Source organism: Polyodon spathula, chromosome 32 (assembly GCF_017654505.1).
Source record: "Polyodon spathula isolate WHYD16114869_AA chromosome 32, ASM1765450v1, whole genome shotgun sequence".
NCBI lineage: Eukaryota > Metazoa > Chordata > Actinopteri > Acipenseriformes > Polyodontidae > Polyodon > Polyodon spathula.
In genome coordinates, this window is record NC_054565.1 from 7,414,490 (window position 1) to 7,431,268 (window position 16,779).

The window sequence follows — 16,779 nt, forward strand, 5'->3', positions numbered from 1 at the left end:
CTGTGTCTCTTTCTCTCCGGTGTGTTGGTTTTCTGTGTCTCTTTCTCTCCGGTGTGTTGGTTTTCTGCGTCTCTTTCTCTCCGGTGTGTTGGTTTTCTGTGTCTCTTTCTCTCCGGTGTGTTGGTTTTCTGTTTCTCTTTCTCTCCGGTGTGTTGGTTTTCTGCGTCTCTTTCTCTCCGGTGTGTTGGTTTTCTGTTTCTCTTTCTCTCCGGTGTGTTGGTTTTCTGTTTCTCTTTCTCTCCGGTGTGTTGGTTTTCTGTTTCTCTTTCTCTCCGGTGTGTTGGTTTTCTGCTCTCTTTCTCTCCGGTGTGTTGGTTTTCTGTTTCTCTTTCTCTCCGGTGTGTTGGTTTTCTGCGTCTCTTTCTCTCCGGTGTGTTGGTTTTCTGTTTCTCTTTCTCTCCGGTGTGTTGGTTTTCTGTTTCTCTTTCTCTCCGGTGTGTTGGTTTTCTGTTTCTCTTTCTCTCCGGTGTGTTGGTTTTCTGCGTCTCTTTCTCTCCGGTGTGTTGGTTTTCTGCGTCTCTTTCTCTCCGGTGTGTTGGTTTTCTGCTTCTCTTTCTCTCCGGTGTGTTGGTTTTCTGTTTCTCTTTCTCTCCGGTGTGTTGGTTTTCTGTGTCTCTTTCTCTCCGGTGTGTTGATTTTATCACAGACTCCGTTTCACGTTTCGATTCTCTCTCGATATAAACCGGAGTCACCCGGAACAAACTTGGGGGAGGACCTGGAAGAGCCGGACGCAACACCCGCCCTCTGCGAGATCCACTCGTCCCACCCTAAAACAGTCCCGCGGGAAACGCGGCAGTGAATGACAATGAGTTCCGATGCGCTGTTAGGTCTGTGATAGCACCCGGGGGGCTGTTTTAAATCGTGTTTATAACGAGAGTGTCAGCAGGACACCGGGAGTCCAGCTCCAGTGTGAAAAGCCCGCTGTAAGGTTCGCCCGGGTTGCGTTAATCAGCTGCGGAACGCGTGTCGCTGTGGCTGCGTGTGAGTTCCGCTCCCCACTATCACTCGAGAGTAGAGATCAGGTGTGTGCGTTTTAACCGTTACAGTTACTGTTTGAAATATTACGATGATGTATTTCGTAAGAACACGATTTTAATCGGGACCGGTCGCAGGGGGTGTGGGGATGGTGCTTCAGAATAATGATTTGATACCGTGTCAGGAGTTGCATGTGTACAGATATTATGACACATTATAATAACTGTGTAAGGCGGCGTTACTGTGCCTCTCACCCGTGCTGCCTCCACGCTTTCACTGCGCTTTGCTGTGCTCTCCCTGCGGGGCACGTTTACAGGATGCGTGCTGGTCCAGCTGTGTGTTTATCAGATCTGTGTGTCTCAGCTTTGCAATGAATCTGATGGATACAAGCAAAGAAACGTCATTTATTCTCCGGCTTGTTAGTTTCAGGTCCGGCTGTGACCATGTCTTCCAGCCCAGCCCCCCAGCTGCTGGCGATAGAGGGATCTGTGAATGCTGTGCCAGAGCCCCCCGGCGTCGGGGAGGCCCGGAGCGCCGCGCTGGAGCGCTGCCTGCGGGTCCTGAGAGGCGCTGCGAGTGATAGCGAGCAGTTTGCAGCGCTGCTGCTGGTGAGGACGGGGCTAAACATCCAGAGAGGGGAGCAGACATTGAACTGAGGGACTGGGAGGAGGCAGTGTGGTCTAATGGCTAGAGCTGAGGGACTGGGAGGAGGCAGTGTGGTCTAGTGGCTAGTGCTGAGGGACTGGGAGGGAGGCAGTGTGGTCTAGTGGCTAGAGCTGAGGGACTGGGAGGAGGCAGTGTGGTGTAGTGGATAGAGCTGAGGGACTGGGAGGAGGCAGTGTGGTCTAATGGCTAGAGCTGAGGGACTGGGAGGAGGCAGTGTGGTCTAGTGGCTAGAGCTGAGGAGGGACTGGGAGGGAGGCAGTGTGGTCTAGTGGTTAGAGCTGGGGGACTGGGAGGAGGCAGTGTGGTCTAGTGGCTAGAGCTGAGGGACTGGGAGGGAGGCAGTGTGGTCTAGTGGCTAGAGCTGAGGGACTGGGAGGGAGGCAGTGTGGTCTAGTGGCTAGAGCTGAGGGACTGGGAGGGAGGCAGTGTGGTCTAGTGGCTAGAGCTGAGGGACTGGGAGGGAGGCAGTGTGGTCTAGTGGCTAGAGCTGAGGGACTGGGAGGGAGGCAGTGTGGTCTAGTGGCTAGAGCTGAGGGACTGGGAGGGAGGCAGTGTGGTCTAGTGGCTAGAGCTGAGGGACTGGGAGGGAGGCAGTGTGGTCTAGTGGCTAGAGCTGAGGGACTGGGAGGGAGGCAGTGTGGTCTAGTGGCTAGAGCTGAGGGACTGGGAGGTGGTCTAGTGCAGTGAGGTAGTGGTTAGAGCTGAGGGACTGGGAGGGAGGCAGTGTGGTCTAGTGGCTAGAGCTGAGGGACTGGGAGGGAGGCAGTGTGGTCTAGTGGCTAGTGCTGAGGGACTGGGAGGGAGGCAGTGTGGTCTAGTGGCTAGAGCTGAGGGACTGGGAGGGAGGCAGTGTGGTCTAGTGGCTAGAGCTGAGGGACTGGGAGGGAGGCAGTGTGGTCTAGTGGCTAGAGCTGAGGGACTGGGAGGGAGGCAGTGTGGTCTAGTGGCTAGTGCTGAGGGACTGGGAGGGAGGCAGTGTGGTCTAGTGGCTAGTGCTGAGGGACTGGGAGGGAGGCAGTGTGGTCTAGTGGCTAGTGCTGAGGGACTGGGAGGGAGGCAGTGTGGTCTAGTGGCTAGAGCTGAGGGACTGGGAGGGAGGCAGTGTGGTCTAGTGGCTAGTGCTGAGGGACTGGGAGGGAGGCAGTGTGGTCTAGTGGCTAGTGCTGAGGGACTGGGAGGGAGGCAGTGTGGTCTAGTGGCTAGTGCTGAGGGACTGGGAGGGAGGCAGTGTGGTCTAGTGGCTAGTGCTGAGGGACTGGGAAGGAGGCAGTATTACTGGGAGTAGCTTTCCTGCAATGCAGCCAATTCATTGACTCTCTCCTGTCTCCTCTAACCTCTCTCCTGTCTCCCCTCTCTCTCTTTCTCTCTCTCCTGTCTCCTCTCCTCTCTCCCATCTTCAGGTCACTAAACTGGCTCAGGCTGGTGAACTCTCCCCCTCGACCCGGCGTCGTATTTTTGACGCTGTAGGTTTCTCCCTGCCGAACCGGCTGCTGGTTACCGTGGAGACGCCACCGGACTGTCCCCCCCACCTGTTCCGCTCGCTGGCTGTGTCTCTCCTCGCCGGGTTCAGCACCGACCCGGGCCTGGCAGCACACCCAGAACTCATCAACAAGATCCCCCTGCTGCTGGAAATGGTGTCAGCAGAACCGGAACCGGGCCAGGAGAGACCCAGGAGAGACCAGCCAGGACCAGAGCTGCCTGAGCAGAGTGCAGCAGAACCAGCACAGGACGGGGCCAAGAGAGACGAGCCAGGACATGGAGATCCCCACGCACCTGGACAGGCTGAAGCCAGTCACAGCCACTGCAGAGGAGCCGCGCAGCAGGGGGAGTTCCGACAGACCCAGCTGTGTCCGGACCTGGCCACTATCCAGGACAGCTACCAGTGTCTGACAGCGCTGGCTCTCTCCCCCCGGGGCCCACGGGTCCTGCTGTCCCGCGGGGCGGTACCAGCCCTCTGCCGGGCCCACACCCAGCGCTACCCCGGCCACGCCCTGGCCCTGCCGGTCCTGACCCGCATCCTGAGCGGCGCCGGGCCCGCGGCCTGGCAGAGACACGAGGAGGAGCTGACCCGGCTGCTGGTGCTGCTCAGCTCGGAATTCGCGAGGTCCGGAGACAGCAGCAAGTTCACGCTGTGTGAGGCTCTGCCGCACTTCCTGCCTCCCCCAGCGGGGGCAGCACGGCCCAGTCTGCGGCCCAGTCTGGACGCCCTGTGTGCCGGGCTGAGGGAGGTTCTGGGGGCCCGGCTCAGTGTGGCCCAGAGAGACCCGGCGCTGAGGCTCGCTGCCTGCCTGTTGGACGGGTTTGGAGCAGAGTGGCTAGCTGGTTTTGGTCCTGATTCTGGTCAGTTCCTGGCCCTGCTGGTGAACCTGGCCTGTGTGGAGGTCCGCATGGCCCTGGAGGAGCCAGAGCCCGATTCTGGTACTGCTCGAAGGGAGACGGTCACTGCCTGCTACCGTATTCTGGAGTTTGGCATGGAGGCCTGCAGCCTGGGGCTCACCTGCCAGGACGCCCCCCCAGGGAAACCCCCATCTGGACTGCTCACACTGGAGCAGAGCCGGCAGGTGCTGGGAGTCATGGAGGAGGCTGTCGCAGCCGTCATCTTCTACCTGGCCCAGGTGAGGGGAGGGAGGGGCGGGGGGGGGGAGCGACACTCTTACACAAAAAGAGAATCCTGTTTGAATTAAAATACTGTAATTCACGCCCCCTTCCTCCACTCCCAGGTGGCCCCGGTCCGGTACCGAGACCCGTTTGTCTTTGCCTCGGTCCGGCTCCTCTGCGCCTGGCTAGCTGAAGAGACTTCCTCCCTGAAACAGGAAGTGTGCGATTTGCTGCCCTTCCTGATTGGCTACAGCAGAGCGCTGTTCGAAGGAGAGGAGCGGGACCACGGCCTGACCAATCAGATGGATGAGCTGAGTGTGACGGACAGCAGGGAGGGTGGGGATTGGCCTGGCGACGCTCTGAGGTGAGTGTGTGTGTGTGTGTGTGTGTGTGTATTGACTGTGTGTGTGTGTGTGTCTCTGTGTGTGTGTGTGTGTGTGTGTGTGTGTGTGTATTGACTGGTCCCTGTCCTGTGTATTGCCAGGTTCCTGCTGCCTGGTCTGTGTCACCTCTCTGTGGAGGAGGGCCCCCGCGCTGTACTGCTGTCCCAGGACTCCCCCACCCTGCTCCTGCGCTACCTTTCTCACCTGTGGGACCGGCTGGTGGGGGCGGGGGGCTGCCAGGACCAGGCCAGCCTGCAGACAGCCTGCTCCGTGTTCCTGAACCTAACCATCACTGAACCAGAGATTGTCCGGTAACAGCTGAGCGGAGTTCCCTTTCCTATAGACCTCTATACAGCTCTGCAGTGTGAAGATCTCTTTCCTATAGACCTCTATACAGCTCTGCAGTGTTGAGATCTCTTTCCTATAGACCTCTATACAGCTCTGCAGTGTTGAGATCTCTTTCCTATAGATCTCTCTTTCCTATAGACCTCTATACAGCTCTGCAGTGTTGAGATCTCTTTCCTATAGACCTCTATACAGCTCTGCAGTGTTGAGATCTCTTTCCTATAGACCTCTATACAGCTCTGCAGTGTTGAGATCTCTTTCCTATAGACCTCTATACAGCTCTGCAGTGTTGAGATCTCTTTCCTATAGACCTCTATACAGCTCTGCAGTGTTGAGATCTCTTTCCTATAGACCTCTATACAGCTCTGCAGTGTTGAGATCTCTTTCCTATAGACCTCTATACAGCTCTGCAGTGTTGAGATCTCTTTCCTATAGACCTCTATACAGCTCTGCAGTGTTGAGAGTTCTCTTTCCTATAGACCTCTATACAGCTCTCTCTTGTTGAGAGTGGAGTTCTCTTTCCTATAGACCTCTATACTCTGCAGTAGAGCTCTTTCCTATAGACCTCTATACAGCTCTGCAGTGTTGAGAGTGGAGTTCTCTTTCCTATAGACCTCTATACAGCTCTGCAGTGTTGAGAGTGGAGTTCTCTTTCCTATAGACCTCTATACAGCTCTGCAGTGTTGAGAGTGGAGTTCTCTTTCCTATAGACCTCTATACAGCTCTGCAGTGTTGAGAGTGGAGTTCTCTTTCCTATAGACCTCTATACAGCTCTGCAGTGTTGAGAGTGGAGTTCTCTTTAGACCTCCTATAGACCTCTATACAGCTCTGCAGTGTTGAGAGTGGAGTTCTCTTTCCTATAGACCTCTATACAGCTCTGCAGTGTTGAGATCTCTTTCCTATAGACCTCTATACAGCTCTGCAGTGTGGAGAGCGGAGTTCTCTTTCCTATAGACCTCTATACAGCTCTGCAGTGTTGAGATCTCTTTCCTATAGACCTCTATACAGCTCTGCAGTGTTGAGATCTCTTTCCTATAGACCTCTATACAGCTCTGCAGTGTTGAGACTCTTTCCTATAGACCTCTATACAGCTCTGCAGTGTTGAGATCTCTTTCCTATAGACCTCTATACAGCTCTGCAGTGTTGAGATCTCTTTCCTATATAGACCTCTATACAGCTCTGCAGTGTTGAGATCTCTTTCCTATAGACCTCTATACAGCTCTGCAGTGTTGAGATCTCTTTCCTATAGACCTCTATACAGCTCTGCAGTGTTGAGAGTGGAGTCTCTTTCCTATAGACCTCTATACAGCTCTGCAGTGTTGAGATCTCTTTCCTATAGACCTCTATACAGCTCTGCAGTGTTGAGAGTGGAGTTCTCTTTCCTATAGAGTGGAGTTCTCTTTCTAGACCTCTAGCTCTGCAGTGTTGAGAGTGGAGTTCTCTTTCCTATAGACCTCTATACAGCTCTGCAGTGTTGAGAGTGGAGTTCTCTTTCCTATAGACCTCTATACAGCTCTGCAGTGTTGAGAGTGCTCTGCAGTGTCTCTTTCCTATAGACCTCTATACAGCTCTGCAGTGTTGAGAGTGGAGTTCTCTTTCCTATAGACCTCTATACAGCTCTGCAGTGTTGAGAGTGGAGTTCTCTTTCCTATAGACCTCTATACAGCTCTGCAGTGTTGAGATCTCTTTCCTATAGACCTCTATACAGACCTGCAGTGTTGAGTTCTCTTTCCTATAGACCTCTATACAGCTCTGCAGTGTTGAGAGTGGAGTGTTGAGATCTCTTTCCTATAGACCTCTATACAGCTCTGCAGTGTTGAGAGTGGAGTTCTCTTTCCTATAGACCTCTATACAGCTCTGCAGTGTTGAGAGTGGAGTCTCTCTTTCCTATAGACCTCTATACAGCTCTGCAGTGTTGAGAGTGGAGTTCTCTTTCCTATAGACCTCTATACAGCTCTGCAGTGTTGAGAGTGGAGCTCTCTTTCCTATAGACCTCTATACAGCTCTGCAGTGTTGAGAGTGGAGCTCTCTTTCCTATAGACCTCTGTACAGCTCTGCAGTGTTGAATGCAGTTCTGATTGATACCTCACGCTCTGCCTCTCCCTCAGGACAGACCCCAGCTTCTCCAGTCTGCAGGCCCTCCTGATGGACTCGCTCCCCTCACTCATACAGAAGGCCCCCCTCCTGATCCTGGCTGCAAACTTCTGCACCCTGGGGTTGCTTATGGCACGCCTGCTGGCCGGGACACCAGGTACCTCACCTGAACTATGCTCAGTGTCTCTCAGCTCTCCTCTTCCTGTCTTGCATGTCTGTGTGTCTCTGCAGTGTAACAGTGTGTGTTTGTTTCCCTCTCCCTCTCTGTCTGGTTCCAGCTCTCCAGGACAGTGCTCAGTGTCTCCGGTTTGCCCGCTCTGCTGCGTTCTCCTCTTCCTGTCTTGCATGTCTGTGTGTCTCTGCAGTGTAACAGTGTGTGTTTGTTTCCCTCTCCCTCTCTCTCTGGTTCCAGCTCTCCAGGACAGTGCTCAGTGTCTCCGGTTTGCCCGCCCCGCTGTGCTCTCCTCTTCCTGTCTTGCATGTCTGTGTGTCTCTGCAGTGTAACAGTGTGTGTTTGTTTCCCTCTCCCTCTCTCTCTGGTTCCAGCTCTCCAGGACAGTGCTCAGTGTCGCCGGTTTGCCCGCTCCGCTGTGCTCTTCCTCTCCCGCGCTCACACCCTGGATTCAGGCGGTGCTGGGAGGGGGGTGGTGCGCTCAGCTCGGTACTCGGAGTGCTGGGAGGATGTGGGGGAGCTGTGGTTCCTGGGGATGCAGGCTCTGGGGGGCTGCGTGGCTGAGCTACCCTGGCTGGCGGACACGGTGCTGCAGAGTGGCTGGCTGGGGGACGCTCTGGAGATGCTGAGAGCCTGCCCTGCACTGGCAGATCCGGACCTGAGGGGGGCGCTGCAGGCTGTGCTCACTCCCCTGGCTCAGCACAGCCAGGCATGCCGCGACTTCATCCGCAAGCAGCAGGGGGAGGTTATAGCCAAACTGCACGGCATGACAGAGCTGCAGCGCCACCTAGCAGGGACAGGCTGAAGTGCAAGGACAGACCAGGGATTGGAGTTGTTAAAACTGTTCCAGAAATCTTTTCTTTTTAAAACATGAGATATCAGTGTGAGTGCGACACGCAGAGATTACAGCTTTCCACACACTGACACACACACACACACACACACACACACACACACACACTGACACACAGAGACACAGCACAGAGACACTGACACAGACACACAGAGACACGTGTTTCTTTGAGAGCTGCGTGTCGCTAATGGAAAGTTTGTGGGATTGTCACTGTGAGCAGATCTGCACTGAGCGGGAGCAGTTCAGCTGGGTTTTGTATTTCATGATGAAACAGCACTTCAATCCCAAGAGACTGATGAGACTGATTCAGTGCTTTCCTTGTAACAGCCCTCTTTCCATTCACAGTTCAGTGTTGTTGTGCGTTTATAAATATTACTGTGAGGGAGGCGTTTGATTCAGACCCCCGGATACCCTGACAAGCGTTTCTACACCAATAAAACAAAGCGAGCAGTGTCCTGGGCTCTGTGTGCTTCTCATTTCCTTCAGCTGGGCAGAGATTACATTGTAGAGTGGAATCAATCTGGGAGTAATAGACTTTCAGAAGCCGGGTGATTGACAGGGGCTTGCCCAGGCTGCAGGCAGTGTGCATTAAACACACATGTCCTGTTTCAACACGGGCGTTTCTTTGCTGTGTGGCTGAACCAGCCCAGGGTAAGACTGCGTGTCTCAGTGAACCGGGTGGGCTGGGCAGCCCTGGTACAGTGTGTTCTCTCTCTCTCTCCCTCTCATCCCTCTCCATTAAGAGCTGGAGGGGATCAGAGATGATCCGAGCTGCCTGCAGGGGACGGACCACAGCGGGTGTGAGGAGGGAGACAGCGTCCAGCTGCAACGCTGTTTACTGGGGTGACCCCTGCGCTGCACACTTCACAGATAAACCAACAAATTCATCAAACACCCAAAAACTAAATCCTATTCCTTTTAATTTAGTCAAAAAATGAATAAATCATGAAGTACTCAAGCACAGCTTATGGTACGGTAACCATTGACAGGAATAAATCAGTGAACAGCTTGCAATCCGGGTGCAGAGAGCAGGGCCACAAGACTAACCATGCAAGCACACAGCGTGAGAGGAGAGGGTGGGGGAGTGCTGCTCTGGCCTCTGGAGGGCACTGTCTCTATGCTGCCCCCTCTGGTTGGAGTTGGAGTCCCAGTAACTGTCCTGGGAGATGGTACTGGGCTGGGTGTGTGGTGAGCTCCGCTGGCAGTGGTTGCTGTCCTGGGAGATGGTACTGGGCTGGGTGTGTGGTGAGCTCCGCTGGCAGTGGTTGCTGTCCTGGGAGATGGTACTGGGCTGGGTGTGTGGTGAGCTCCGCTGGCAGTGGCTGCTGTCCTGGGAGATGGTACTGGGCTGGGTGTGTGGTGAGCTCCGCTGGCAGTGGTTGCTGTCCTGGGAGATGGTACTGGGCTGGGTGTGTGGTGAGCTCCGCTGGCAGTGGTTGCTGTCCTGGGAGATGGTACTGGGCTGGGTGTGTGGTCAGCTCCGCTGGCAGTGGCTGCTGGGCTGGGAGTGGTTCTGATGGGTTTTGTCTCGTCCATTCTCTCGGTGGCGAGGGGGTTTTCTGCAACGTGAGTGCAAAGCTAGTTTCTTTTTCTAATATTATTTTGCCATTATCCCTTAAATATATAAATACAGCCTAGAGGGTTGAGGTGATGATTGCAATGCTGTGCATTAAGATCATCCTTCGCAATTGTGTGCATCAGAGCAGCGACTGACAAACACTCCCTGCCGTACACCCTCTGAACAAACACTGCAGTGCCCCCACCCTGTGAACACAGACACTTCAGCGCCCCCACCCTGTGAACACAGACACTGCAGCACACACATCCTGTGAACAAAGACACTGCAGCGCCCCCACCCTGTGAACACAGACACACTGCAGCACACACATCCTGTGAACACACACACTGCAGCAACACCATCATGTGAACACACACACTGTAGCACACACACCCTCACACACACTGCAGCACCCCCTGAACACACACACTGCAGCACACACACCCTCTGAACACACACACTGCAGCACGCACACCCTCTGAACACACACACTGCAGCACGCACACCCTCTGAACACACACACTGCAGCACACACACCCTCTGAACACACACACTGCAGCACACACACCCTCTGAACACACACACTGCAGCACACACACCCTCTGAACACACACACTGCAGCACACACACCCTCTGAACACACACACTGCAGCACACACACCCTCTGAACACACACACTGCAGCACACACACCCTCTGAACACACACACTGCAGCACACACACCCTCTGAACACACACACTGCAGCACACACACCCTCTGAACACACACACTGCAGCACACACACCCTCTGAACACACACACTGCAGCACACACACCCTCTGAACACACACACTGCAGCACACACACCCTCTGAACACACACACTGCAGCACACACACCCTCTGAACACACACACTGCAGCACGCACACCCTCTGAACACACACACTGCAGCACACACCACCCTGTGAACACACACACTGCAGCACACACACCCTCTGAACACACACACTGCAGCACACACACCCTCTGAACACACACACTGCAGCACACACACCCTCTGAACACACACACTGCAGCACACACACCCTCTGAACACACACACTGCAGCACACACACCCTCTGAACACACACACTGCAGCACACACACCCTCTGAACACACACACTGCAGCACGCACACCCTCTGAACACACACACTGCAGCACACACACCCTCTGAACACACACACTGCAGCACACACACCCTCTGAACACACACACTGCAGCACACACACCCTCTGAACACACACACTGCAGCACACACACCCTGCACACACACTGCAGCACACACACACCTCTGAACACACACACTGCAGCACACACACCCTCTGAACACACACACTGCAGCACGCACACCCTCTGAACACACACACTGCAGCACACACACCCTCTGAACACACACACTGCAGCACACACACCCTCTGAACACACACACTGCAGCACACACACCCTCTGAACACACACACTGCAGCACACACACCCTCTGAACACACACACTGCAGCACACACACCCTCTGAACACACACACTGCAGCACACACACCCTCTGAACACACACACCACACACCCTCTGAACACACACACTGCAGCACGCACACCCTCTGAACACACACACTGCAGCACACACACCCTCTGAACACACACACTGCAGCACACACACCCTCTGAACACACACACTGCAGCACACACACCCTCTGAACACACACACTGCAGCACGCACACCCTCTAAGGCTGTGTTTTAAAATAAGTCTAGGCTTTTTTATACAGGGATGTATTCAAGTATTGCATCATCAAATTGTAATAAACTCAGTAGACATTTTGACTGGAAGATTGTAAAAATGCACTGGAATAGTCTCTGCCCTTCACTTTGGCCTTTTTTTAAAAGAAAGAAATCGGTGTACTTGAATGTTTCTGCTCTGAGCCCGACCCCCTTACCAGCCACGCACCTGCTCCCGGCCGGTCTGTACCCGGGGCAGCAGGACGTCCCGTTGCAGCTCTCCTGCCGCACTGCCAGCCGGTATGCCACCCTGTAGCGAGTTCGCCAGCATGGCAGGAAGGGGAACCAGGACAGGCAGGGCTCCCGGAACTGGAACCCCTGAGAGAAGGACTGCAGTACAGTCACATTGCAGAGCTGCTTCCTGGAACAACAGCCATCCCCCTCACACGAACCTGAGAGAGAGAGAGAGGGGGGCTAAAGAATCAAGAAACTCACACTCAGACACACAGGGTTATACAGAGAGACACACACACACACAGGGTTATACTCACACATACACACACACACACACACACACACAGGGTTATACAGAGACACACACACACACACACACAGGGTTATACAGAGACACACACACACACACACACACACACACACACACACACACACACACAGGGTTATAGCCCCTTGTGCTGGCTCTCTCCCAGCCCCCAGTGTGGACTGACCTGTAGGAGTGACGGACACTGCAGCTCTGGAGCAGAGGAACAGACAAGCAGCACCCAGGAGACAAAGAGTGAGGTTCACAACACTCATCCTCTCTCTAGCTCTCTCTCTCACCTCACTGTCTCTCTCTCACCTCACTGTCTGTCACCTCACTGTCTCTCTCTCACCTCACTGTCTCTCACCTCACCGGATATCTATCTCTCTATGTCTCTGTGTCTCTCACTGTGTTTCTCAGTGTTTTTTGGGTTCTGGTCTCTTGGGTCTCAGTCTCTTTTTAAAGGGAGGGACGGAGGGAGGGGCAGGCTTCTGGCTGCCTGGGGATTATTTTGTTTTGAACTGTTAAAATGTTTTGTTAAGGACAGTGTTTGTTATAAAGCCCTGTGTTGATTCATTCAGTGAAGCAGTTCTCGCAGTCTTTTGTTCAAGTGTTTTCAGAGCGGGTGAGTTTGTTTGTCTAGGGCATGCAGGGTAGAGTAAATGAGTCCCGGGGACACGTCTGAGTCTCCCTGCCTCTGGTAGCCGTACGTCCGGGACGGCACACTCCCTGGCTGCTCAGTTCAATCAGGAATTGATCACTTCAGATTGTGATCTCGGAGGGTTGACTCTCGTGCTCGCTGAACAGATGAAGCAGCCCCCTGTAATGAATGGTTTGCTCTACCTCTGTGCTTGTGTTTCTGGCACGGAGTGTTGACCGTGGAGTGCACCTCTTCGTGTGGGGGTGTTTCCTGGTTTAGGAATGGTATCAATCAGACGCCGGCAGTCAGTTCAGTTCACTCCTCTATTGTGTTTCTCATTGGTTTGGCTTCGCTGTTGAAGTCGATTGAACTGGATCAATCAGATCAATACAGTGATCCATCATCACACAATCACTAGGGTCTAAAATTTTGTGAGGGTCTGGAATCAACTCCCCAGTAATGTTGTTGAAGCTGACACCCTGGGATCCTTCAAGAAGCTGCTTGATGAGATTTTGGGATCAATAAGCTACTAACAACCAAACGAGCAAGATGGGCCGAATGGTCTCCTCTCGTTTGTAAACTTTCTTATGTTCTTATGTTCTTATGTACTCCGCCAAGCCTCTGGGCTTCCAGCTCTTCTCCTGGGTTTCAAGGTTCATTTTAGTTCAATCTTTGAACAGATTTTTGGGAACAGTATTGTAACTGACCCGCTGCAATGCTGTCCCATAGTAAAGCCACAGCACAGTGTAAAGAAACAGTGACAGCATGGCAGAGCACAGGCAAGCCTGGCATCAGCCTGCACTTCACTGAGCTGCTCCATGCCTTGCCTGTTCTACTGCTGCTCTTAATCAGAGCTGCTCCCTGTAGCTCGTGTTTCACTTCACTCTTCTAGGATCTGTGCTCTCTGTTCTGTAATCGCTCTTCTTGAAATCATTCTCATCCATTCATCGTTCTGCTATGTGCTCATGCTGGACTTGAATCGTATGAGCAAATGTTTGAGTACGAGTTACCTGCTCTCAGAGGGACTCGCTGTCACATGGGATTATTCACTGGATTCTCCATTGTTTGCTCTTTTATGAATTTGATCTTTTGCTGCTGATTTTATTGTACTTTATAACTGCTCTTATCTGTACTGTGAGATTTTGTACTGTGAGATTTTGTAATAACTGTAAGTCACTCTGGAAAAGGGCATCTGCTAATAAATAAATGTCTGTCTGTCTCTTACAGGGACACAGGGACACATTTCTACACAGCAGTGATCAGCTGCATTAAACGCCTCCAGGTTAACCCCCTGGGAGTTCCCCTCTTAGAGATAGTTTAAAGGGTGCTGCAGAAAGCAGCTCAGCGCAATGCAATGCAAACCTCGACAGGGGAATGCGAGCCTTTCCAGTCATACCCAGTTTGCTATTGAACGAATCACGTGTTGCGCGCTTTCTGTATCTTGTCTGTTTCGCTGTTGACCCTTTATTTTCAATGCAATAGAAAGCTACTCTTGGCACACTGCACTGCACACAGAGGCGAGGGGCAGTGAGAATGGGTTTGTTACCTGTATTTAGATTTCCAGAAAGCTTTTGACAAAGTCCCGCACAAAAGATTCATTCTCAAACTGAACGCAGTTGGGATTCAAGGAAACACATGTACATGGATTAGGGAGTGGTTAACATGTAGAAAACAAAAAGTACTGATTAGAGGAAAAACCTCAGAATGGAGTGTGGTAACCAGCGGTGTACCACAGGGATCAGTATTAGGTCCTCTGCTATTCCTAATCTACATTAATGATTTAGATTCTGGTTTAGTAAGCAAACTTGTTAAATTTGCAGACGACACAAAAGTAGGAGGAGTGGCAAACACTGTTGTAGCAGCAAAGGCCATTCAAAATGATCTAGACAAGATTCAGAACTGGGCAGACACATGGCAAATGACATTTAATAGAGAAAAGTGTAAGGTACTGCACGCAGGAAATAAAAATGTACATTATAAATATCATATGGGAGATACTGAAATTGGAGAAGGAATTTATGAAAAAGACCTAGGAGTTTTTGTTGACTCAGAAATGTCTTCATCTAGACAATGTGGGGAAGCTATAAAAAAGGCTAACAAGATGCTTGGATACATTGTGAAAAGTGTCAAATTTAAATCAAGGGAAGTAATGTTAAAACTGTACAATGCACTAGTAAGACCTCATCTTGAATATTGTGTGCAGTTCACCTCGCTATAAAAAAGATATTGCTGCTCTAGAAAGAGTGCAAAGAAGAGCGACCAGAATTATTCCGGGCTTAAAAGGCATGTCACATGCAGACAGGCTAAAAGAATTGAATCTGTTCAGTCTTGAACAAAGAAGACTACGTGGCGACCTAATTCAAGCATTCAAAATACTAAAAGGTATTGACAGTGTCGACCCAAGGGACTTTTTCAGCCTGAAAAAAGAAACAAGGACCAAGGGTCACAAATGGAGATTAGACAAAGGGGCATTCAGAACAGAAAATAGGAGGCACTTTTTTACACAGAGAATTGTGAGGGTCTGGAATCAACTCCCCAGTAATGTTGTTGAAGCTGACACCCTGGGATCCTTCAAGAAGCTGCTTGATGAGATTCTGGGATCAATAAGCTACTAACAACCAAACGAGCAAGATGGGCCGAATGGCCTCCTCTCGTTTGTAAACTTTCTTATGTTCTTATGTTCTCCGACACGACCGCTGGGGGACAACAGGGTGCTGTTGTAAAGCGATCAAACAGCGGGGCGAACTCCCCTGCATTACTCGAGTTAGCCGCAAGAGGGGGCTGTGTTCACGCAGTCTGCGCGGTGTGCCCGCAGAGCACTTCCACCTCGGATGAGTTCTTGTTAAATAATACATTGCGAATTAACAGCCCCGTGTGTAAGGAGGCGGCACACGGACTGCACCGTCGCTAGTCACACATTTATTTACTGCACTTGTCTTTAATCCAACACCTTCTGTGTTCATTTGACGAAACGTTGCATCGATTCAGTGGCTGTCACAAGACAGTCAACATATTTGCAAAAGTTAACATACCTGACAACTGAGCGAGTCTACTTGAGACTGAGCCCCGCTCTACTGCGTGCAGTGCTGACAGAGCACACCGTGATCGCGATCAGCTTGGATATGAATGAAACAAATCAACTGGAAACGGGAACCTGCCTCAGAAAGGAACTGATCAGCACTGTTTCCACACCACCTGTCAGTACTGCTGACTGGGAGCGAGCTTTCAATACAATCAATATAATGAAACGTAATCTCTCTCTCTCTCTCTCTCTCTCTCTCTCTCTCTCTCTCTCTCTCTCTCTCTAAAATCAAATTCAATGCTTTATTAGCAAGACCAGTTTAGATATTGCCAAAGCATTGATAACAACTGTCATCAATGTACTTGTAATCAATCCACAGTTTCTCTCTGCTCTGAGTTGGTGTCTTGTAGGGTGCAGTTTGACTACTGGTCGCCAGATGTCGCCGTAACTTCTTTACCTGTAATGATTCCTAACGTGCGTCAATAAGGGTTACAAATCAATAAACAAACAAACAAATCAATAAAGGACAGATACACGCAATCTTCGTCTTTCTGATAATCGATCACATAATGTCGGCGCTGCTTTCCACGCGCAACATGACGCGTATCTAGAACCCGGGCAGGTCCTTGTTAGTTTGCAGTTCCGATAGATTGAAGTTTTAACCCAGCCGTACACTTCAAATCTTCCAATAATATTAATGAGAAGCTGGTCTAAATAAAATATGATTATTGTGACAAATGGATCCTTCGATTCCTGGCCCGTGTAAATAGGATGACAGCGCTGCATGGCTTCAGGGGAGAAAGGGGAAATGCTACAGCTCCAGATTGTGTGTTCAGATATTTATGATGCATTCTCGGATCGAGAGTCAGCGGCGGCAGGAATCCCATGCGGCGGAGAGACAGGCAGTGACTCCGGGCCAGGCTTCCGGGCTCAACTGGAGACACAACCGGACTCGGTACCGAACACAGTCGAAGAGCACCGAACACACAATTAAACATATATATATATATATATATATATATATATATATATATATATATATATATATATATATAAATGATGAATGTGTGGCATAATTGTAATTTGGGCGAATAACATATCTCTCTCTCTCTCTCTCTCTCTCTCTCTCTCTCTCTCTCTCGCTCTCTCTCTATCTAAAGGGGTGAAATGTTTCGTGACAAAAAAGAAAGTGATTATTCAAGA

General features: G+C 51.5%; 2 protein-coding genes across 8 annotated transcripts; one reads left to right on the plus strand and one right to left on the minus strand.

Annotated features, from left to right (window-relative positions):
- Positions 1 to 298: 298 nt before the first annotated feature.
- On the plus strand, positions 299 to 8,539 carry ncdn (neurochondrin). Of its 6 annotated transcripts, none has more exons than XM_041234053.1 (8): positions 299 to 827; positions 1,399 to 1,583; positions 3,042 to 4,256; positions 4,362 to 4,603; positions 4,724 to 4,760; positions 4,791 to 4,933; positions 7,076 to 7,218; positions 7,608 to 8,539. In XM_041234053.1, exons 1-8 carry the CDS (start codon positions 800 to 802, stop codon positions 8,036 to 8,038), a joined length of 2,424 nt encoding a protein of 807 aa, XP_041089987.1. In that variant the 5' UTR covers positions 299 to 799; the 3' UTR covers positions 8,039 to 8,539. The 6 variants fall into 6 exon arrangements, with proteins under 6 accessions (XP_041089987.1, XP_041089990.1, XP_041089986.1 ...); XM_041234056.1 differs by having other exon boundaries at positions 3,042 to 3,422; positions 3,480 to 4,256; positions 4,724 to 4,933; XM_041234052.1 differs by having other exon boundaries at positions 4,724 to 4,933.
- Positions 8,540 to 8,636: 97 nt separating this feature from the next.
- LOC121303388 (aggrecan core protein-like) lies at positions 8,637 to 11,891 on the minus strand. 2 transcript variants are annotated; one of them, XR_005947789.1, is made up of 2 exons: positions 11,595 to 11,891; positions 8,637 to 9,645 (listed from the first exon to the last, which is right to left on the minus strand). XR_005947789.1 is itself a non-coding variant. In XM_041234058.1 (2 exons), the coding sequence occupies exons 1-2, from the start codon at positions 11,705 to 11,707 to the stop codon at positions 9,202 to 9,204; spliced, it is 546 nt and encodes a 181-aa protein (XP_041089992.1). In that variant the 5' UTR covers positions 11,708 to 11,887; the 3' UTR covers positions 8,637 to 9,201. The 2 variants fall into 2 exon arrangements, 1 of the variants encoding a protein (XP_041089992.1); XM_041234058.1 differs by having other exon boundaries at positions 11,606 to 11,887.
- Between the last annotated feature and the right edge of the window lie 4,888 nt (positions 11,892 to 16,779).